At 38.9% G+C, this 23,987-nt stretch overlaps 3 protein-coding genes across 3 annotated transcripts; 2 read left to right on the top strand and 1 right to left on the bottom strand.

Moving 5' to 3' along the window:
- The first annotated feature begins 259 nt into the window (after nt 1-259).
- LOC139139782 (uncharacterized) lies at nt 260-17,455 on the top strand. The gene is made up of 5 exons (XM_070708692.1): nt 260-2,417; nt 7,918-8,189; nt 8,446-8,643; nt 13,816-13,988; nt 15,270-17,455. The coding sequence occupies exons 1-3, from the start codon at nt 2,270-2,272 to the stop codon at nt 8,629-8,631; spliced, it is 606 nt and encodes a 201-aa protein (XP_070564793.1). The 5' UTR covers nt 260-2,269; the 3' UTR covers nt 8,632-8,643; nt 13,816-13,988; nt 15,270-17,455.
- LOC139145275 (type I iodothyronine deiodinase-like) lies at nt 12,170-15,519 on the top strand. Its single transcript, XM_070716324.1, has 3 exons — nt 12,170-12,223; nt 13,816-13,988; nt 15,270-15,519. The coding sequence occupies exons 1-3, from the start codon at nt 12,170-12,172 to the stop codon at nt 15,517-15,519; spliced, it is 477 nt and encodes a 158-aa protein (XP_070572425.1).
- Nucleotides 17,456-18,214: 759 nt separating the features above from the next.
- LOC139139773 (nitric oxide synthase-interacting protein-like) lies at nt 18,215-23,951 on the bottom strand. The gene is made up of 8 exons (XM_070708681.1): nt 23,796-23,951; nt 23,471-23,576; nt 22,827-22,938; nt 22,364-22,427; nt 21,156-21,385; nt 20,453-20,640; nt 19,254-19,362; nt 18,215-19,024 (listed from the first exon to the last, which is right to left on the bottom strand). Exons 1-8 carry the CDS (start codon nt 23,863-23,865, stop codon nt 18,950-18,952), a joined length of 954 nt encoding a protein of 317 aa, XP_070564782.1. The 5' UTR covers nt 23,866-23,951; the 3' UTR covers nt 18,215-18,949.
- Nucleotides 23,952-23,987: the final 36 nt, after the last annotated feature.

Here is a 23,987-nt window from a genome sequence, read left to right as displayed (position 1 = left end):
ATCGTCGCCTGCTTAAATTTGTTTTGGCAAATAGGTGATTGGCTCTCCGTTGACCGACTGCAATGTCGTCTGAAAGTGGACAGCAGTCACACACGCACGGCAGTCGTGATCTGCGGCACATTCCCCATGTGGTTTACTGAAGAGCGTATGTTACTGGAGGTTCGTGGCAGAGTGTTGTTTCTGTGTACGGAAGCCCCTCCCACAAATAAATGAAAAATGATATGAATGAAGTAGCCGGGTCAACTTGACACAGAACAGAAGTCCCACCAGGGGGAATCTCATTTAGCCTTAGATTTCTTCCTGGCTTTGGGCTCAATCAAAATATTTTCTTCAAAGATTTGCCATCAGACAGGGTCGATAGTTTAATTCGCAATGTGCGTCACGCAAATATTGTAGAAAAATTGGTGCCAACTTTATCCTGCTGTGCTCAAGCTCACGCGCTCGTATTTTTTCTGCTGATTCGCTAGTTTACGTGCCGAACGAACAGTGCCTGGCGGGAAACTAACATACTGGACTATGGCACTGGATTTTTCCAAGGGACGCACCGTCGTAGCCTCCAGGGGGGGGGGGTCAGCATGCAAAGATACATTTTAGTTTTCCGAAATTAAATATATTTGAACATATTCTTTAATTAGGCATAGTATGCTGTTCGGAATTACATACACATATCAGTCTCGATTTACATTGGTACAATTATTTTCAAAAACTTTAAGGCTATTTCTCAGCAGATCAACAAATTCAGTTTTGACCACTCCAAAGATCCCAATGACCCACCCCTCACAAATACGGAATACTGGTCGCGCTCTACAACATGAAGTCGTGCCATTTTTGATTTCTACCTTTTTTTGTTATTCATTCGTCGAAAATGACGAAAGCAATCCGAATGGTTTCCGTCAGGAGTGCAGTTCACTTCTTACTGGGGACACCTATGATTTTATGGGTTATTTCACAGCGAGTAAGGATTGGTAGACATTAGGGACGAAGACAAAAAGAGGACGAGTAGACACGTCCACAGGGTCAAGTGCAGATTATCAAATGTTTGTCGAACGTTCGTAAACCTGGACAGTTCTGTCGAAAAAGTGACGCTTAGGCCTAGTACGAGTAAGCTTAATTTTAATAAAACAAACAATGTTGTGTAGCACAATGTACATAGTCCGTATACCTATTATGCATTGGGTCGTGTTTTCGTTTAAGGATGATAATATCGGTGTCTCAAAAACCGCATTTCTGTAAATCAGACCCACTAACCGGTCGTTGACACCACGCCTGTGTGGCAAATTCACGTCCGAAAAATAAATGTTTTGCAATTTTCCCGCACTTTATTATTAATAAACAAGTGGTTAGTCAGTATTTATGTTTACGACGGAAAGCCTGCTTTAGACGCGGAAGTGGGGTTATCGACTCAAGACTTCGAGGAAAAAAACTTGTTGACACTGTTTCTCAGATATAAACAAGGTTCTTTGACTCAAAGCTATCTTCGAATACAAGAAGTGCGTAGAAGGTGCCCCCAGTGTTCGCGTCACGAACAATGGGCTTTTGCGAATGGACGTTTACAGCGAATACGGCTGTATATCTACATATATGGTTACTCAACGTAAGGCACGTGTACACTATACGCAAACAATAGCAAGGAGCAATTTACCTCTACAAGTATAGCTATGCCAAATAGTTCGAGCTTTTTCATTCAAGCGATCTTCATATAGGTGACACACTATCGAAGAATTCCTGTCTTGCGCAACAGATGCGTACAACCATTTGGTTAAACACAATGATTTCATCAGCCTCATCGAATGTCTCGGTTTTTGACACATAATTCTGTCCCTCTAGCCTACTGATGATTATGCACTTAGATAATACCAATTTGAGACTGGCCGAACGATTTTAGCGTGAGTTTTTGACAATTCGTACACACTCAGGCAAAATATTATCATCGAATAAATTAATGTTTTGCGGTAGGTTAACACATTTTAAAGGTATGTTGACATTTTTATTATACTCGACTTAAGGCTTGCATTCTGATCAGTGCCTAGGGTGTCCACAAGTATGAGAGGTCATTCACTTAATCGGGTCATTGTGTGGCCTACTTTCTTGCCCTGACCTATATTTACCTGGGTGCCCGGCAAATAATCGCGCGAGGGGGCGATATAAGGTGAACAGAACGCGATGTATAAAAGGGACGGTTTCAGCGGAAAGTCAGTAGTTCTACCAGCTGATTTCGACAAGAACCGAAAGGCGAGAAAAACTTCGAAACTTCCCGGTCCACCATTTGATGTCTTTGAAGCTGCTGTCCAGTATGCGTGGAGGGCCTACGGCCGGCGCCGGCCCGATGCCGAAGATGATGATGGGCCCAGCACCGATGAACGGTGCCCACCCTCACGATGGTCCCCCAATGGCCATGATGGCGAACTTGATGAATGGTAAGTGAAATTTTTTTCCTGAAGATTTTCTTCTTTTTATGGCTCTCTTGTTTTAAACTTTTTTTTAAGTTTCAGAAACTCTCGATTGGCGCCCACAGTGATTTGCATTTAGACAAAATTCGAAAAGTAAAGTGGTCGCTTTGACTACAGGAGACAGTTTATTCATGCAAGTCGTGACGTGACTACACGTATATCCCAACTGGTTGCCAACTGGAAATACTGACACATTCATCGCAAATAACGCTATAGTTCATTTGCTGTGTCTGGAACATCAGAATCCACTTTAGCGATTTTATACTTGTCGATTTTTATTGCATACCGTACCTACTAATGTCACTACTAGGCCTTAATTATGAAATGTGGTAATTTTCACGTTTTCCAAAGTTTTAAAATCTCCTACACCGTGACGTGTCGATTGGTAAATGGTGTAGTAATTAAAATGGAAAGCTACCCGACAGCACACCCCGCGCATGACTAGACTTTAAAAATAAAAGTATTGGTTTCGCTGGCAATCGACAGACATTCCTACGTGATGAGAGCTAGGGGGACGTACATTTTTGAGAAGTTAAGCCAAAGTTGTAAAGTGGTTAAATCTGGACTACCGGGGTGGATCGATCGATAAGGTGGGGGCTTTAACATGGGCTTGCGTGCAGTCATTTCGTTCGGGCGTTTTGTTCATCGGCACGCCTGTGATGTGTCTATACGTACAGTACCCTGTGAACGCACCATAAGTTCTTCTGTCATCATCTTTGTAAATTTGTTTGAACAGCAACAGGTTTTGCAATTCCGTTGCGTCTGCGGTTTTTTTTTCCGTTGTTTTTTTTTCTTTTGATACATATGATTGTCTCTTATATACTGCATTGAGTACGGGGAATTGATAGTCAATTTACGTCAGATGTATTCTGTTTCAAGCGCCTTGTGCTAGATGAATTATTAATGAAAGCGGCGACAAGAGAACCTTTGTTCACGCGCTGAGACCTTCCCCTAGGTGTCTACCCACCCTGAAATACTCCGACGGTTTCAAGACACATGGAGTTAATGCTTTTTGAGCTTCTACAATGGGCGACTACAGTACATCAAACTGTTTGGAATGTCGTTCGGGAAGCTTTCCATGACGCTTTCGTTTTAGCTAGTAGTATTGGAGGTACACTGCATTCTGCATAAAAGTATCATGACTCGCTTTTTCCCGCCAAACCAATGATCGTCTGCTCGCCACGAATCTCCTTGGCGCGTCCTTTCTGAACACAAATTCTCGTCAGCCAGCTGTAATTCTCAGAAAAACTGAGTCTTCAGCTATTTCTTGATATTACAAACTGTTAGCACTAATTTCACCAATTTTGAAATTCTTCATCAAACAGCCTTCAGTATAAAGCTCCTTAGTTTTTTATCAAAGGTAAAAAAAAACCAGTCTCTTCACAAATGACTCAGCAAATATAATACAGAATGACTGAACGTGACCTTGAGTCTTTGCTTTTCATGTAGCGACCCTTTGACACCGTTTTCGGTTTTGCGCGCCAGAAGACTGAAGTAGAGCATGAATGATAAGATTTGGTATAGATTTCAAAGCCCGCATAGGGATGGACGTATGCTATTTTTTCTCTGCTGTAATGCTCATGTTATGCCTTTGATCGCACTCAGTTGTGAGAGGTGGGTACTTGTGCAGATCACACTTGTTAGATTTCACGAATTTCGTTTTTCGCGGGAAGCTTTTATTTTTTGTAGTTTCATCAGCTGCTGTTGCCCCGGCCAGTTCAAGGTCATTTTAAGGCATTTTATCGCAACCTAATCACAGCTATCTTTTCATCATGATCGAGCTTGTCGACAAGTCAAACGTTTGCGTTAAAAGAATAAATGGGGGCAATGCGAGCAAAATGACTGTACATGTAGGTATGAAGCGTTCATGTAACAGTTGACTAAGATGTTAAATGTGGCGAGATTTACATTTCGACTATCGAACAGACATCAAAGTCACTGACGTGACAGAATCGAAAGGCAAACTTCATTCCGCTCAAGATTTTTATATTCCATACAAAAGATGTCGACTTTATAGGGTTTAGAGTGTTATATTGCCCGATGACGATCAGAATTTCAGATCTCGGATTTGACCATACATTATTGACTGATGGGCCTCGAATGATGCGATATCATGGGCATACTCTGCAAGTTGGATTTTGTCGTCATTGCCCTTCTTAAGAACCGTATCATCACTGTGTTGGAAATTAGATGGTCGTGCCTGCGAGGAATTTTCCTTTTGAACTCGAAACTATCCAAATAGCGAGCCCCATGACTTAGTTAACTGCGGAGTCTGCGACTTCCAGTAACCCCATTGGTTGTGGACTCGGTAGCGCCATGCACCAACTCTGCGTGACGTCATCCATTGACGTCATCGCGTCAGCCGCAGTGACTTCGAAAGTTTGAGACACACGCACCATGCACCAATTCATTGGAACCGACCCCTCAACAATGTAGATGTTTCGACAGCCAGTCGCGTGATTATCGGTCAATTATTCTGGTTAGTCATCCCGTATCCAATATTTGTCACCATGACTAGCACATTCTGGGAATCTGCTTTTTTGTCTGAACATGTCATGCCTTCCTCCTCTACCTTCTGTCTGCCCGTCTGTCTAAATGTCTGTCTCTCCCTCTGTTATATATCCTTGAATGAATGAATGAATGAATGAATGCGTGTATGCATGCATGCATGTATGTATGTAGGTAGGTAGGTAGGAGGTAGGTAAGTAGGTTTGTAGGTTGGCGGGCGGGTATGTGTATGTATGTATGTATGTATGTATGTATGTATGTATGTATGTATGTATGTATGTATGTATGTATGTATGTATGTATGTATGTGTGTATGTATGTATGTATGAATGAATGCATGTATTATCTAAGCTTATGTATGTATCTTTGTATCTATGTATTATCTATGTATAACACGATTGGAACTAAATTGGGATAATTGGATAGTGAATTAATGTCGGTTTATTCTGCAAATGTACGCTCATCTGCTTTTCTCTCTAAGCAATGCACGTGTTTTTATGAGTAATTTGTAATAGTTAATTGCAACATTCAGTATGGGGCACCCAACACTTTTGAGAAATTTGAAATCTATAAAGATCCAGTTCTCATAAAATAGTTCCAATCGTTTTGCATATGCCTATGTATGTAAATGTATGTATGCATGTCAGCTGAAACTAATATACGTGTTGTCCCTTCTTACGATCGTTAAGTCTTGAGAGCATTATCCACTATACTTGGGAGGAGTCCAGGGCAGGAGATGAAATAGATAGACAGTCGCGTTCCTTTGAGTCTTCCCACGGTTTTAGAACCAGTGTGAGTTATGAAATCTTACCACGTAACTTCTGTTTAATTACATTTCAAACATTGTGATGTCTTGCAAACGGGAATAAATGATGCACAATACAGAAAATACCAACACGTTGAGCGAAGAATGGGATGATATGAGGTTCCGACTCATAAAACTTTATCTTGTGTCCTTATCTGGATTTCGTCATTTTAGTGGATATTGTCTCCTCTTTTTAAAATGCTGTTTCTCCATCAAATAGTGTTGAATAGCACAGGGAGTGTCGCAATATTGGAAAGATTTTTGTTTTTTTTACGTGGGTGGATGGGTGGTTGCACATCACGCCGCCGAGCGTGTTGAGCACGTGGTGCAGTGACCTCCTTCTCGGACAAGGCGATTCGTTGAGCCGAGCTGAGCCATATGGCACGGCGCTTTGATCAGCATCATCAGACACTTTTGAATCAGAAAGGGTAACGTTTTATAGTAGCTATTACGCATCAATTTTAGTAAACTGCAGACAGTGTACCATGTGGGGAAAACACACAATCACACGCAAAATACCAAACAGAATATAATCCTCACGTCATGATGTGTGACGTAACGCATTACCGATAGCTAGGTTTCAACATTTCTCAAAATCTGAACCTAAGAACATAATTTACAAGTAGCTTGGAGTAAAAAATTAAGCGTCAAAACCTTGTGTAGTAATCTATTTGCTAATGAATCTCATTGAAATAATGCGTCGTCGTAAATATATATCTATATCCACTTACCTATCTATTTGTCTATCTATCATATATATATATATATATATATATATATATATATATATATATATATATATATATATATATATATATATATATATATATGCATGGTTTATCATATTAAATGACGTGCAACTTTTTGATTTAAACATAAAGATCTTGGCTTATGTAAAGTTATATATATTTTCCCTCCAAATGAACGAAGACATAGAGAGATACATGAAAATATTACTCCAGTGTCTAGCGTCTCGTCTCCGCTTGATTGTGAAACAAGTGACAGCAATAGGGGTGACGTCAACGTGAAAAACTCTGAAGTGACTTTAATTTGAGCTTTTAAACGAGGTGACAAGTTTCTTGACATGTACAAATGTCACTGTATCCGATAACGCGGTGATCTGGTATGCGGAAAAAATTAAGTGAATTATGTATACTTATCTCGTCTGTTTGCCTGTCTGTACGGTAAGCTGTCTGACACGTTTTGGCCACTCATTAACTTATGAGCACTTAACACGTAAATTTCGTCAATTTTGTTAGAAATGTCACAACATTTAAAATGTTAAGGTACTCCCTTTTGTGCAAGGAATTTTAGGTGAGGCTGGCAAACATAATACCCTTTCTGTTGGCAATGTACATAGTTTTGAGCAAGTGACTGTTTCGCACCGGGAAATTAACACTGTCGTACCGCATTCCTTCACATTCAAGCGTGATTTCATCCAGAGAATATTCGCTCGACTTTTTTGAACATTTCCGTAGAAAAAATTTCATCGTAAGCTTTTCCATGAACAGGTGTGGCTAGTGTGGCGCGAAAGGACAGCCCTGCCATAGCAATCATTCACCATGGCAACGTCAATAGAATTTACTTCTGGTACGAGAGTTTCACGATTTGACAAGAATTCGGTCCTTTCGGGAGTATGGCTGATTTCAGTTGACTGAGTTGACGTAGAATTTAAATATATCAATATTAAAGACGATATCGAATATTAATTAGCATAGTAATTGTTAATTTCTTCCTTCCTGAAAGAGCAGTGTGTGTTTCAGCGATAAGACAGTCGTGGAACTCCATTGCAAAATCGATTTTATACAAGCATTATGCACGATTGTACAAGACTCATATGTAAAAATATTCCACGGGACTCACCCCGTAAGTTGATCTACCCCAATCGCTTTTATTCTTAGTTTCTGGTAATCCGACCTATCCTAATTATAAATTAGTAATTAATCTACCACAGTTGTCCGTTTCCATAATTTGATCTCAGTGATTCAAAAACAAAAGCAAAAATTCCCCATCCGACCAACGTAACCTATTTCCCCGGGGCGTGTAACACAAACACACATGCTTTTATTTTGACCTTATGAGAACGCATATTATTTATCTCGCTCCAGACATAATTTCCAATGTTTAACTTCTTCTTTCCATCTTGTATTACAGGAAAACTATTTAACTTTCTGCAAAACAGAGATCTGGTCATTCAGATAGCAAGAAAACACCGAGAATTGACATTTTCTGAAGAAACCCAACTCCTCTACGATAATCTCGACCCAGCGAGTCCGACTGTCATCATTGGCATGATGACGATATGGTCGGACACCGCCAACCAGGTGCTACGAGAAACATGTCCAGAATTTCCCGACTTCAAAGGAACACCAATGGGCGTGTTTGTCATAGAGATGCTGCTCCAGAAATACGAGAAAGACCCAGAGGTAGACTACATTCAATTCTTCGTAAAATAAACAATAAAACACATCAAGAAAAATCAAGAGATTTAAGCAAACTATAAATTATCGTTCATGCAGAAGTTGTATTTTGGCGCCAAAATTACGGTCTCAGATGTGGCATGATAGGAGTGTATACGGTTTTTTGCAAATATAATAGTCTACAGCAGCAAATATCAGCGAATTCTACTAGTTCTAATAACATAAGTGTATACATTCTGTATATGTTATTTTGCAAAAATAGGTACGCCGCCATCTTGATTTTATGTACGAGTTCAGGTCGATGATGCAGTCCGGCAACCTGAGGATAGGTGACAGCATCCCGGATGTTGATGTCGTGAGTCTTGACACACAGCAGAGGCACTCTCTCCCAAGCCTTACTACACAGAACGAACGACCAACGGTTGTCATCGCTTCTTCATTTAGCTGACCCCCGCTAAGGGTGAGTATGCAGCGCTAGGCGCGTATTTATCTGCTGTTACAGTTGTATATATATCACTGCAAATATAATTACAGATATAACAATATATAACTGTATACACAACTATATCATCATATAACTATGTATGTATGTATGTATGTATGTATGTATGTATGTATGTATGTATGTATGTATGTATGTATCTAGGTATGTATCTAGGTATGTATCTAGGTATGTATCTGTGTATCTATGTATGTATCTAGGTATGTATGCCTTAGGTCAATCCGTTCCGAATATTTCTGAAGGCGTACCATATAGGCCGTACTCTGGCATCCCAGCTGATCACTTGACGGTACTGTTCTGACGTCATGCTGTCGTTCCACAAACCAAAAGTCGTGACGTACTCGTAAGTCGTGTATCATTTTTAGGGTGACTTCAGGTCATGCAAAATAACTTTGCGTGAAAAATAGCAAAATCTCCTATGTTCTGATGAGTTATATTTAGTGAAATCGTGATAGAACATGTTACGGTTTTTATTACCGTCTGGACGGACTCCAAAGGCCAGAGGGAATAAATGCTATCATCCTGTGTTAAACCTGGCGCGCCGTTGGCCGGAATTCGAAACTCAGCAACGAATAACTGCCTCCATTACTATATTTGAGACACTGTACTTTTTAAAATAAAGTTTGGTCTGCTAAAACTCATCAACTACCAATTTTTTTCTAATACAGCACGTGATTCATCTAATGGTATAATCTAGTGATATTAATAGTAAAGCTGAGTTCATTTCAATGCAACATGTACATGCACGATAGATTTAGCATTTTTGGTCTATTTCTGTCTGTTGAATACTTTCCATACTAATTTTTATTCAGAGATCACTAATAGCAGGATGGAATTAATTTAAAAGAAAGTGTAGTTCACAGAAGCTATATTAGTATCGTAGCTGACTAAAATCATCAAAAGATAGCATAGCGGATATAAATTCAAAGGACTGCAGCTCATACAGAAGCTGTATTTGTTTTGCGGCAGGGCCCCCGCCACTCACATTCTTGCGAAGAAAAGAAACTTTATAAGTAAGCGTACTCTGACCGACCTTAGACAGCGTTTACCCATCGAAACCTCGAATGGTAAATCCGAAAAATTCGGGTGATGGTGAATGGTGATAGATGTCCAAGGCTCGCCGGGTGTGATCGTAAGGGACCGTAACTTCATTTGATTTCGGGGGGGGGGGGGGCTGGAGGATTTTTGGGGAAAATTATCAGCAGGTGAAGAAGAAGGGGAAAAATAGATCAAATGTCTTGAGAAAAAAATGACATAGGATACCCCTCTCTCGCTCTCCTATGTGTCCTTTGTCATTTTCAAATAGCTTTATCTAGTACAAACAGATTGAAACACCTCTCAGATTGTACTATATTGAATCATTGCACACATCAAAGTTTCAACATTTTCGATGCGAGAGGGAGGACATATCGCTTTCGGTCTCTTGCAACTCCACACGATGCTCTGGTAGTTTTTTCCCAGATTTTTACTACTTAATTTCAATAAATAGAGACAATCCTTTGTTTTACACAATCTCTGCCCTCTAATTTAATGTCATCTGTCCTGTGCTCACACAGAATAATACTACTCGTTATTTTTAGATGTGCAGTCGTTAACCAGTGACATTTAATTAACTCAAGAACCGCATATTAAAAATGGCACTCACGAAAAAAATTGCATTGCTTCCACGTGTGTAAAAAAAAATTATGCAGGACAAACAATAGAAAAAAAATTGCTGCCACAGTGACGGGAAAAAATTGCTGCCATACCCATTTCCTCCACACGCCCGAAATCAAATGGTTCTCCCCTAATAGAAAAGAGTGCAAGGCCTGACACCTTTTTATAAATGCAGTCTGCAAAGTCTGTCTAGACAGACGCCGAATTGGGTAGGATTTGCCGCGTAATGTTGAGAATAAGAGAATCGGGCGATATACGGCAGCCAATCAAATGGCTACGTCTGTAAATCGTAACCGCTCCTTATTTGCATATCCATATCGTTCCATGTGTGCCGATAGTAATTTTACGATCGCGTTGTCACGTAAGCCCTATAGTTGATGGCCGATTTGTTCACGAGAATCGGATATCCGATTGTTGGATTTTAGACAATGGCATGCACATTGTCGTAATTTTTACCGACTTAACATAATTTCTTTGAAGTTGAATAGAGTGAAAAATTCACTTCAAAATTGGTGTTACATGATAACAACCAGAGTGAAAAGATACCCTATTGGCACGAAGGGAGCAATAAGTGTTGCTTGAATTTGCGTCAACGAAATTTCGTGATTTTGTTTTGTACTTTCCATCGCATACGTCAGTGTCAATCAACCTAAACGATAGCCTAGTCAATGTGACTATGTGTATATAATATTTCTTTCTCTATTCCAAAATGAACCCTGGTGTAACGTGGATGAGACATATCCGACATATCGTCTGGAATATTTCTCTTTCCGACTCTAGAACTTTCTGAATATTAAGTTTCTCGATCGTGTTTCTCTCGTTTGCCAATAACAAATGAGTAAAGGTAGGCAGTTTATACCAACGCGATGAATGAACAACTCTTGATCTTCGAACCGACCTACTTCACGTACCGCTGCTGCCGCTAACCCGCCTCTTTAGAAACATTTGTCTGACTGGGGCCAAGGCAACTGTCTGTCTCGGTACATTGTGCGGTGATCATGCAATGAAAGTTAGCAAGGCCAGGCGCTATAGTTTACAAGGACAAGGTCTCGAAAATATTTGTGAGAAAGATAGTTATCGCAGGTCAAGGTTGACTCAAAAAAGGCAAATGTTTCTCAGCAAGCATACTGCAAGATACTTTTTAGCTTCCGCGTGGTATTTGCTTGACATTGATGTTTAAGATATAGAATGCGCTTCGGGGACAGATATTCGGACTCTCAAACTTTTACAATTCTTTTCTCATGTACCACTTGTGGGGTTTATTTTAAAGCTCTTGGCGTGAGAAAACTTTTCACCGGCTTGGTTTTTCGAATTTCGAAAATTTTATTTTTCTCTATAGAGTTCACACAGGGATGGCGGCCATTTTGAATTTTAAATATCGGTAAATCTTGGGTTATTTGTTTCTCTAGTACCAAAATTTGCATGGTGACCCCCGATTTTTATTCTTGATTTTAAAAGAGACTGATTGAAAGATTCCTTAAGGAAAGATTCAGCAAAAGTTAAAGTCTTTCACTTTCGAGGTGCATACCACCTTAAGCTCTCTCTCACTTAAAAATCGATCCAAATCTGATCTAATGAATGAAAGCACTAAAACGGTAACCAAGCTAAGAACAGATAACACATAAAATTGAGGGATGGAAACGTCTGCTCGTAGATGGATAGAAATATTTTGCATTCAACTTGTATCAGATCTTCAGATAGGAAATGTTTGCAGCTCTCTACTCTGTATACGTGTATGCAAAGTATTGGAATTCCAAAACGGGCAAGGACTCCTAACATTTGTTCAAAAGAGGGTTATCGATAGTCAAGGGCGAAATGTTTCAACCACATGCCGCGCCTTCCTTGTGTCGGTCGAGATTTATTTGAGAAACGTGCAGAAAATGTAGGCAGAATAATTTTAACAGTAATTAATTTGATACCCGCCGAAGTATCTGTTAAGTTTGATCTAATATTTTAAACTTCCAGTTTCAATAAAATCAATTAGACTTTCATGACGTTGGAGCAAAATTGACCGAGCGGGCTGAGAATTCACTGTTTGGTCTAGACAAGGCCCTATCGCCAAACAATGAACTAAAAATTGCATAGCAATAGAAAGGCATAGAACGTGCTCCGAGGAAAAGATATTCGGACTCTCAAATTTTTACAATATTTTTCTGACCTACCACTTGTTCGGGGCTGTTTGAGTACAAACACTTTTCACCGGTGCATTTATTTGACGACAATCTAATTTCCTCCACAGAGTTAACACAGGGCTGGAGGACATTTTGAATTTCAAATATCGGTAAATCTTGGGTTATTTGTTTCTTTGGTACCAACATTTGAACTATGATCCAGATTTTTATCCTTGATTTTGAAAGAGAATGGGCTTCACTGTCTTCACTGTCTTGTTTTTTGTGTGAAAAATCGAAACTTTAATTTTTTTCCTCTTAGAGTTAACGTGAATTAGGTAGCGGCCATTTTGAATTGCAAATATCGGCAACGTTTTGGTAATTTGTGTCTGTTGTACCAAAATTTGTGTGGAGACTCATGATTTTTACTTTTTGGCTTCAGAGTGAAATATGCTTCCTTAAGGAAAGTTTGAGCAAAAGTTTAAATTATTCAGCCTGCAAGCACGTACAACCTTAAAAACTTTTCTCTATCTGTTCAAATTAAAAGTACCAAAAAGAACAGTTCCGAACAAAACAAGCATTGCTAAACATGAGTTATACTCAGGGACAAATTTTACTTTTACCTTTTTACTCTTTACGCATTTTTCTTTAACGTTTGTGTCCTTGGGTATATCCTGTTTTTTGTGTGTTTCAATTCAAGAAAGTTTTCGTTTGGAAGGAGATAATCTAACTGAAAGATTAGGGTATCCACAAAATGTGGTTTTCCGTCCCACAGCTTGAACAAAGGGTTTTGGTCTTCGGAGATAGCAAATTTCTGACCTACAAAGTGGAGACTTCCTGTTGGTTCATCGATAGTTTATTTGTTTTTCTTGTTGTGGTGTTTTCTTGATCTTTTAAAGTTCTTTTTAAAGTTCCCAACGGATCTGTTACGATATAAAAACATGTTTGTACCGGATAAACACCAAAATATGACTCATATTGTTCATTCGAGGACACGCGTGACTCAGCTCACGTGATGTTACCGTAAACAAAAATAACTGACGGACGAATTGTAGATTAATACTTTTCGACCATCTTGATCAAGAGTATCTTTAGTTAAGTAAAATATTAATTATCTGAAATTACAAATTTACAAATTTAAGTATGTATGTATGTGTGTGTGTATGTATGTATGTATGTATGTATGTATGTATGTATGTATGTATGTATGTATGTATGTATGTATGTATGTATGTATGTATGTATGTATATGTATGCATGCAATAAGCCATTGATGATAGACGTAACAAGATTCGGCTTTAAAATCAAACACTAGAGGTCTGTTATTTTGGAGACATCAGGATAATCATTTAAACATTTTTTTCAGGCCATCCTTGATGGCGGCTCTCTGTCCAAGCTACTCGCAGACTACAAGTCCAAAGTCGACTTCCTGTTTGTGTATCTGACAGAGGCTCATCCACGAGATGGCTTCAAGATGGGAAGAAATTTCAGTTTCATGAAGCAACATAGAAGTATAGAAGACAGAATACAGTGTGCACGGTGAGAAACCTTCCAATGCGCAAGCGCGCAAAATGCTTTCCTCGCTTCAAATGCTCCCGCTCAGACGACTTCTGAACTTTTCGTGCGTTAATCTTGTTTTCTGTCAAAAAGTTGGCACTTTTTAAATTGATTGCCAATCTTTTTATTACTGTTTTCCTCCCACGCGATAATTAAAAAAAAAAAGAAATATCAGTTGCTGTTTATTTTTTTGCATAGTATCTTAGATTTTGGCAACAAATTGATTTCTGTTGGTTCGCTAGTAGGTACTGTGGGCCCGCGAAAAGATTTGTCAAATTGCCTGTACTTGCTTCGGTACCACGCAAGATTGATTGAACCTCAAGACAACTCTAACTGAGTTAGCAGTGGTCTGATATTGAACGTAGCTTGGTCAGCCAATGAATCTACCTCAGCCGAAAAATATCGACGATGCTGATTTGAATACTGCTGGCGCGCCAATAATGGCAGTGACTGAAAACCTCGTTTAGTTTCTAGTTTTACCAACATTCGTCAGTCTGAGTGTAAATATACTGAATAGACTTTCCCTGCGTCCAACCACTAGACTGACGACTGAAATGGGAGTGTACTTCTATTGACAATGAGGGGGAATGTACTTCTTACTTGCATTCACGCAAAGTTCACGCACACACCCTCGAGTTGCCTGGCTCTCTGTTTCCAATCACTTAGCACATACCGGTGATCGCCCATACAGGCAATGCCACCGCGCTGCCTCATCGCGACGAACAAGCAGGGCACTTTTTTGTACCGCCAGAACAGTCAAAGGTCATATCTGACGCAATTAAAGCCAGAAAAGTACAGTTGGGTTGAACTGTACAGTATAAAGGAGTCACAGTAGCCGGAATTATGCATAGTACATCCCTCATGCAAAGCTGAATTCACGATGCCCTAGTTTTTAAGTCGCCTATAGCATGGTTCATTTTACCCAGGGTCATATAAATGGTGTTCTTGTGAACTTGTAGCGGCGCCATTTTACAAGATGTTGCCGTGTGCCAACGTTTGCTTGTGTGCAGCTCGAAACCGAATAAAAGATTTTAATTCAAAATTTATTATGCAGACGACACATGAACGCTTACGTAATACTAGTAACTTAATTTGCAAAACCAGAACAAAACGTTAGGTTAAACGTTAAAAATGTTTGTTTGCTGACAAGTTTGATCTGCTTTGACTCAAACGAGACTAAATTTTATCAAAACCGAGTAATTGTATTTTACCGAATCGCCCTGTCATTCAAATGTTTCATGTGAAATTGTTTGATTCTTGCAGTGAACTTATCAGCAAAGATGGCGACACTTTCACGTCAGACCTGCGCAGTGAGGACAAAGTGCGGGTTGTGGTAGATACGATGGAGAACGACTTCAACGAAACCTTCTGCGCGCACCCTGACCGTGCTTACATCGTGGAGAACGGGAAAATGGCGTACATCGGAGCCACCATGATCGAAACACTGAAGACGCCGCAGGTACTGACGACCGACCACCTTAGAGACTGGCTTGAAAGCCGTTTTCAATATTGAATTCGGTTACAAACTTCATACAGTCACTCACTTTCTAGACGAACTTACTGAACACTCAAAAGCAGATCGAGGGAGATACCCACTACACACTTGATACTACACTTATCATCATCGATAAAAATTTTAGAAGATACGGAAATCGGTGTTAGTATCGAAACAGCAGGTGCAGCAAAAATATCACCTTCCCTCCAGGGACAACATGACAGCATTAAGGAACGGGCTTCTAGTTCTGTGGGGGAGTCAAAAATACCAAATGCGATTTTTTTTTACTTTCTAAGATTCACGCCATAAGTCTTCTTTTCTGATTATTTTACACACCACAGCTGCAACTTTTTAGCAAATTTTGCTCTACAGATTTTGTCCCACTTCTGCTCACCTACCCCCGGGTTATGGTCGACACTTAAATGCTGTCTATGTTCTCCCAGATGTCCGTTAAGAAGATACCAACAGAATACATTCGTAACAGATATTTTATTATTCGTAACATAATTTGTCTAGCATCAGATCAAACAAGAGACTGTATACGTATTTATCGAAGGCGATGGCGCCGCTCGTTACCATTGAGCCTTATATTTATATTCACAAAGATCTCTATGTTTTCTAGCCTTTGTAATAACTAAATATTTAAGAGCGAATGTCTGTCATATTGGGTACTTTTTTTAAATACTAAGTTTGTCTTGTGCAGAGTAAGTTGAGAAACCAGAACCGATGCTGTCAGTGACTAAAGTACATGCGATATACACGCATGAGAAACAAGGTATCTGCAACTTGATGAATTTTCTTTTCTGTGTTTTGTCCCATGTGTGTACAGCTGTTGATGTTCCTTTTAGGCAGAGGAAAATGTGCTTCCTTATTTCCCGATCCAAATTGCCTTATTTTAAAACCTGGACTTTGGTTGACATTCTTAGTGACAGTTTGATTTATCGAGGGTCACGGCCAGAAAACTATGAAATATGAAGAAGATTCCAAAATAGCCCACTTTCCTCGGACTTCCAGCAGACTTGGTATATTTAAATGTCCCAATCTAAACCCGGTAGCAGTAATTATGTTTATTTTCTTCATTTTCTGAGGTATTTTATAATTTTTCGTTAAAAAAAACCCACACAAATGGAACTAATTTAGGATAATTGGATGGTGAAGTAACGTCGATGTAATCTGCAAATGTAAGCTCATCTGATTTTCTTATTAACTTATACATTTGTTTTTATGAGCAATTTGTAATATTGCAACATTCAGATACAGGGCACCTTACACTTTTGAGAAATTTGAACAATATGAAGATCCAATAATCCCAAATTAGTTCCAATCGTGTTATAAGCAAACTTTGCAAAAATGCTGGAAAAATTTATCACAGTTGCAGTGTCTATATCATCAAAGCCATTCACGGTTACTTTGGAACAGGATGTTGTAAGCAGACTAGTGGTTTAAGGTGAGATGAAAGGCCAACATGTTCAAAACCTTTTTAAAATGAATGCAGACAGTGTATGTAAGTTATTCTATTGAAACTTAAACCATCATTATAACCAGTAAGAAAAAGCACGGCCGCGTGGAAGAAAATAACTGGTTCGAAGGGCCTTTATTTTTGTCTTTATTTACTTTTTAAACTTCCATTAGCGATATTTCCTTTTTACAACACCTTGACTGTAAAACGCTGTCGATTCAAATGAACTTTCTGGAATGTTCTACTCAACGTGCAATTTGTGCCGTTGACAACTTCTTGACAAGCCGGTGGGACTAGCATTACACTGCCCTCTACGTGAGGATTTGTGAAAGCTAACTAGTTAAACCCATCAACAGAGGGCGCTGGTTAGCCTGATTTTTTTTACCTTGCATGTGGTGCAGACTGCAAATTCCACAAGGCTTGAGTTGAAGCTGTCGGCGTGCCTTTGTATGCCACAAAGTGAGAAAAAATAAAACAAAGGTTTAATTTCTAGTATTCGAGACTTACGACTCTTAATATGTAAAATGCGTGGGTGTGTGTGTTTGGTGAATCTAACATTCCTTTCGGTGAGCTCCAAACTTTTTTAAGTTATTCGGTTTTGGTGGGTGCGTGAGTGGTAGTTCATTATAAGTTCATAGCGAATTCAATAGAGTGGAATCTGTGCAGTAAGGCTACATGGCAATCACGTTAGTTACTCCCACATTCACAAGATTTTTGAGGATAACTGCCCATTTGTCCTACTCGCATTACTTCATGTCAACAACAATCACAAATTACACAAGACACCAAAATGACAAACTTGAACCACATGCACAGACGAAATAATTTCACCATCCCTCCCAAAGGATAAACTTTTGGAATAAATCACTATATTAACAAACCACATCTAGTGACAGTATACCACGAGATTTTGACCAGTCCATGATATATATGCTTGAGCGACAGCGACTGCATATATAGAACTGGACAAAACTGACCGTCGCTTGGTGTGGTTTATTGCTATTATATCATAACAGTATATTGGAATGCTGGGCATTGAACATAAAAAACAGGTTTTTGCTCCAGCCGATAGCAAGTGTGTGCGCCAACTGTGCTATATTACAAATATATCCCAGCTCTTTTCACGTCTCAACCAATCAGATTGCTGTATTTGTGCCAATATACTGGTCTGATATAATGATAGATACATGCCACAGATAGTCATATCACTAGAATGCTTAATGCAGTGAAAAAGTCACAAGAAATGGCTCCACCTTTGCTTTGGAAGGAACTTTATTACTGTTAATCGAGGGGACGAGCCATCAATATTCCAAAATACTGACAAGTCAACACTTATATTACACAAGGCAAAAATAAAACATTGATTTCATAGTCTTTGAAGGAAATCCTGTTGCTCAGATGTCCGTTAGAGCAAGCAATGCATATCTTGCAATTTTGTTTCTATTTTCTACAAGTAAAGAACTTCTTCTGAACTGTGACTATGAAAGAACATATTTCCATGTTGATTGTAGCTCTCTTTATAACATTATACGGATCCTAATAATCTGTTTTCTAAATTTAAATATCCAAAATAAAAGAAAGAAACATAGAATAACAGTAAATTTCCACAAATATGTAAACATTGGCTTGAACAACTCTACTTGCATGATATCTGTATCCATTGTGCTGATTATTCACAAGTTCAGGGTAAAACTTGTATAAGATGGAATTTCCAGCTTAAATAATTTGATCTAGGAAGTCAGGTCGTACATTTGGATGGCGGTACTTTGCAATTTTTCACTTGCACAAGACGCTGTGATCTGAAAATGCAACTGGAAAGGACTGGTGGTGGCTGCTTCTAGATTTGATCGCTGTATTCACCCATACAGAAACTCATAAAATTTACTTCGGCTTAGCTTGGTAGAGGGAGTACATTCACGACGTTCCTTGAGAAATGTAGTGTGAACTTTGACCCAATGTGTAAACAAAATGTTCATCAGCTTGTAGGCACTATGATGCCATCATGACCGGCCTGTGTTTTTTCGCTTCCAAGTCCACTCCAGTACTGGCAAAACCAGTTCCTCCCTAAAACAGAAGAAAAGAAAAGTGTTGGCGATCCACTACACCGCGGATGGTCATTATTTAGTGCATGCATCACCAGGTGACATTTCGTATGAAAATTCAACAGTGTGTTTTTTTTTCTTATGTTTCAAGTAACTATCTTACACCAACAGAGTAATTATCATGGGTGATATCTCAACAAAAAGTAATGTAAAATGCATGACTGTGGAATACTAGATCCAGATTGACTCACCCTCTGTAATTTAATGATATCTGCCTCTGTAATTTTCTCTCCAGAGATGGGATCTATCATGTCCTTCTTTATCAGTTTTTCAATGCATTCCACGGTGATGACCTTGCGACTGAAACACAAAAAGACACTTTTGAAACAGAGTTCTGTTGCATGCTCACACTATAATCTCTGAGGGACACATCAGGAAACTTGTGGCACTTTCAACGAAAAATTCCACCTGACTGTTGGAAAAATAATGGACAGCGCCCTCATGCGATGAATCTGCTACCATATTTGATTTTCAAAAACCTGAGACGGTGAGAATGTTTCTTACTCCAGGCGCTTCAAAGTGAGTGCCCATCAGTGGAAGATCAGAAAAGAATTGTAAAAATTTGAGAGTCTGAATATCTGTCCCCGGGGGAATCCTACCTTAATCACTTGGTTTTGACTTTTTTATTATGTCAATGATATCTAAGAGATAAAGTTTCAATAGAGCCGTGTTGATCTTGACTAAATCTTGTGAATATTGTTGAGGGTAGCACACTGTAGATCAACTTTTTTAGTATGACATTAGCTTTCATGCATCATGCAAGTACATCTGATGAAGGAGACTGTTGTCTCCGAAAGCTAATGTCATACTAATAAAGTTGATCTACAGTGTGCTACCCTCAACAATATTCAAATGATATCTAAGAGATAATTGTTGTAAATTTTGATAATATTTTTATAATGTGTGTGGAAGAAAACACATAAATTTCTCATATGGAGACTGAAGTACAAAGTATAAGCGTAGCCAACACAAGGCATTGTGGGCAGCATATGATGTTACCACTGACAAATGAATTCTAGTATGGAGTAAAATTCAACCATCAAAAAATTCAATTGGATACTGTACATACAAGATGAAGTGACACGTTGAAAATGGGCATCATGACATGATATGAGGAATAACACAAGCAAGTATGTTGCACAGAAAACAAATATGCTGGAAAGTATGTCAAACCTTTTTCCACTGACAAAAATCAATCCGTTTTGAATTTCATGATGTAAAATATGCATACCATCATGTTATGCAATACTAACGTAAAAGTTTTGGCTAGTGTAAGTCAACAATTTCATGGTTTTCCAACCTATTTTCCCTGTCTCTCTAAAAATTTTGAAAAATCATAGTTAAGTCTCTCTTGCAGTAGTCACTGATGTTGTATCAATTATAGACTCACCTTGTTTTCAGAATGGCCACGGGTGTTGAATTTGACAGTGTGTCACGCGTGACTGCACACATGTATCTTGCATCTTTGTTGAGGAGATGACGCTTGTCGTCTGCATCGTTCACTGCCACAAATTCAATGTCAATCAAATCTTTCACTTTCAGTTGTTTCTTGCTCATCGGGCAAAAGACATGCTTTCCCTGAAAAAAGTGAAAAACTAAATATTGAAATATTTTTATAAATTCCTATTACCCCCATTTCTCTGTATGTGGATTGAACTAAACCACTGAGAACACTATGATTGTACCATGGCTTTTGAGGTACCATGGTTAACCTGTTCATCCCCAATTTCCTGTAAACTGGTCCATGCTAACAAAAGATAATGATAAGTTTGGACCGTACCATACTAGCAAAAGGGTTAAACTGTCATGTATGATTTCATAAGCAACAATGATCCCACTCATTGAGAAACATATCATATTTTCTGCACATACAACATTTACCAGTAATTTACAGGAAGAAATTTATGGAAAACAAGAGTCTTAAATGTTGCATCGGCTAGTAATTTGCTCAAGCAAAACTTTCACAGGTCCCTTTTAAAATGCTCATGATCATGCTAATCTTTAAACTTGAGAAAAAACCAAAATGCCAAAAAACTGCCGTAATTTCAAATTAATTGTGCACAGAATGAGTCATGAAGGCATGTTCAGCTTACCGGTTTTTTGATCAGTGTTGGTTTGGCATCTGGCGTCAACGATGGAATCCAGAAACTGGGCAGTTCCTTGCCGTTTTTGGCGTTGCTTGCCTCGCCGTTGGTTTCCCTGCTGGGGCCTGGTTTGGGTTCCGCTGCAGTGGCTGTAGCGGATGTAACAGTAGCGGTCTTCTGTTTCTTTGCTGGGGGTCCATTTGTGAATGGGTTGATTGGCTTGCTGGTGATGCTCTGTTCTGTTGTATTGAAAATAGAGAGACATCCAAATTCAATCACCAAGTCAATGATTAAGGTATTATGCGCCTAAAAGTGAAGACTTAAACGTTTGCTCTTATTTTTCTAAAGGAAACCAAGGAAACAGCCATACTCTTTCCAAATCAGGAATAAAAATCTAGTGTCACCATGTAATGGTACAATGGAAGCAAAGTAACTAAGTTTACCGATATTTGAAATTTGAAATTGTCAGCCTTCCCTGTGTTAACTCTATCAGTGAGTAATTAAATTTTCAATTGTCACAAAAATATGAACTTTATTTACTCAAAGAGCTTAAAAATGAGCTCACACAAATGGTAGATCAGAAAAGTGTTGTAAAATTTGAGTGTCTGAATATCCATCCTGAAGGCTCATTCTACCTTTAAAAGTTTGGTATGACTTTTGCATGTGTGTCTCCTCTGTGTTTGGTTCAGTTGTTGTGTGTTTTCTTTAAAACAGAGGCAAACAACAAGAGGAAGTTGCAGTTGGGTGCCATTCAAACAGTACGGCAATTTCAATCGTGAAAAGCAAAAAGCTTCACGATGACTCAGAAGAAACCTCTCTGCATATACATGGTAATTATGTACCAACTTATGTTTGATATGTATGTATTTATTTCCTTGGTCTTCAATTCCCAATATGTTTATCATAGGCTGATGTTTGTGTAACTGACAATTCCAGATACTTCAGATCAGCATATGAATAATGCAAACTTTACAGCTTTATAAAGCAAGTTCAGCATATATCATGTAGCTGTACACTTGGATTCAAATATCCTGAAGTTGCTTCAAATATCACTCGCTAGAGGGCAGATTCCCAAAGTCTTAGCTGTTCTACAGGCAAAAACAGTAGCAAGCAATATTGTTAATTACAACTACGTAATTAACAAGTTGAACACTGCTGAGCGGCTGAGACATACGCTGTTGTTCATAAATTGCCACGTTGATAATACATGTCCTTACCTGTTGCAGCAAATCTTTTCAGGTTCTTTACTTTGGCCTCGCTGTTTTTGGCCAATTCTTCAGACTGAAGAAGAGAAAAAGAGACATCAGATTTCTAAACACACTTCAGTGTCACTACTTTTCATACCATTCCCGCAAAACCTTGCAAAACTCAGTATTTATTATATCATAGAATTATCTGTACACAAAAATTTCGCAACACCCAACATCACAGAAAGACAGTACAAGGATAGGGAAGCTTGACTTCATGGTTAGAAGTATGCACAGCATTGGCAAACATCTCATACATGGTTACGTCCATCACAAAATTTTGGTCCTACCTCTTGTCATGGTTTGAAGTATATACTTGGAAGTGGAGTGAGATGTTAAGTATCTGCAGCAGCAAGAAAGGGTAACCAATTTTTTTTGCTAGTGATATTGTGTCATTGCCAGTACAAATCTTGTTGGAGAGCAGAAAGCTTACCTCCAATTGTTTCTTTTGTCTTTCATATTCCTTCATTTGCCTGGCTATGGCTTGTTTCTGATGCAAGATGTATTCCAGGATTGCCTCCTTATCATACAGCCAGCCATCAGGCCTGATTGCAAGGAGAAAAAAAAAAACGAATACGTACAACAAAATGTCAAAGAGATGGGAAAAAAAATAATTGTATTGGCTGTGAAGAATTATTGAATCATCAATGGCTGATGTTCACTTATCCACAATACAAAAAGATGGAAGTATTTGAAATATAGCATGTTATTACTCTTTACTCCATTCTGTTTTAAATCACTACATTCACTGACGATGAACAGGCAGATGACGACAAAAAATCAGCCTATTTGATAAATTCCACGTCTCTGACAGCAGGCTAAAACTAAAAACAAATCAATGGTTTTAAGTAGCCTAGGAAGCGAATTTCAATAAAACGCATGGAAATATCTCCATAGCCAGTATGATAACTGTGATAACAACATATTTCTATGAAACAGGTAATGTGTTTGTACCGTACCTGTTCGCGGTAAGTCGGTCCAGTCAAGTTACATCGCATTTTGTGGCAATTTAGGCACAAACTGTTGATGTGTGTCTCTGTGTGCTGCGTGTGCAATCTGATCATGACTTTCACTTACGTGATCACTGGATTTTTGCAAGGTTGTAATGTCAGACAGCAACAATCGAAATTCCTTGTGGAGTCTTTTCCTAGACGGCTTTGCTTTGTCCCGTACCCAGATGTTTCTACAAAACGCATACACAAGTAAAAACAATAACGTTACACTATGCTAACGGTAAGTGTAAATTGATTGAGTTTAATATTCATCGACCTTAGTTGCGATAATAATGTGCGAGTTCCTGATTTAACCGCACCGAGCAAGGTTCGGGCAGCGTCCGGTTTTCCAACAAAAATAGATCTGTGTGCACAGCGTCGTGGATTTTTGTAGCACATTACTTTCTTACCCGTGTCTTTCTTCCTCTCATGGTAGGTATACACGGTACCAGCGGTACAATTTCGTTGATGTCGTGTCATTTTCACTCAGAAAGCCAGCAACCCAGTTGATATCACTGTAAACTTCCTGTCTTTTCCTGTTTATGCAGAATTGTGGGTAGGTCAAGTAAGTTCTCGCACATTCACGTGCGCATTTGAGTTGA

Source organism: Ptychodera flava, chromosome 1 (assembly GCF_041260155.1).
Source record: "Ptychodera flava strain L36383 chromosome 1, AS_Pfla_20210202, whole genome shotgun sequence".
Classification (NCBI taxonomy): domain Eukaryota; kingdom Metazoa; phylum Hemichordata; class Enteropneusta; family Ptychoderidae; genus Ptychodera; species Ptychodera flava.
Note: the sequence above shows the minus strand (reverse complement) of the source record. Positions and strands in the feature narration are given on the sequence as shown.

What these genes read in the sequence shown, in the direction of transcription:
- LOC139139773 (XM_070708681.1), bottom strand. Translation starts at nt 23,865, where the DNA reads ATGACACGACATCAACGAAATTGTACCGCTGGTACCGTGTATACCTAC. An exon ending in TGAGAGGAAGAAAGACACGG is followed by an intron (nt 23,577 to 23,795) that starts GTAAGAAAGTAA and finishes TGCGTTTTGTAG; the next exon opens with AAACATCTGGGTACGGGACA. An exon ending in GTGGCCATTCTGAAAACAAG is followed by an intron (nt 19,363 to 20,452) that starts GTGAGTCTATAA and finishes TTTGTGTTTCAG; the next exon opens with TCGCAAGGTCATCACCGTGG.
- LOC139139782 (XM_070708692.1), top strand. Translation starts at nt 2,270, where the DNA reads ATGTCTTTGAAGCTGCTGTCCAGTATGCGTGGAGGGCCTACGGCCGGC. An exon ending in GATGGCGAACTTGATGAATG is followed by an intron (nt 2,418 to 7,917) that starts GTAAGTGAAATT and finishes CTTGTATTACAG; the next exon opens with GAAAACTATTTAACTTTCTG. An exon ending in AATACGAGAAAGACCCAGAG is followed by an intron (nt 8,190 to 8,445) that starts GTAGACTACATT and finishes TTGCAAAAATAG; the next exon opens with GTACGCCGCCATCTTGATTT.
- LOC139145275 (XM_070716324.1), top strand. Translation starts at nt 12,170, where the DNA reads ATGCCGCGCCTTCCTTGTGTCGGTCGAGATTTATTTGAGAAACGTGCA. An exon ending in TTGAGAAACGTGCAGAAAAT is followed by an intron (nt 12,224 to 13,815) that starts GTAGGCAGAATA and finishes CATTTTTTTCAG; the next exon opens with GCCATCCTTGATGGCGGCTC. An exon ending in GACAGAATACAGTGTGCACG is followed by an intron (nt 13,989 to 15,269) that starts GTGAGAAACCTT and finishes TGATTCTTGCAG; the next exon opens with TGAACTTATCAGCAAAGATG.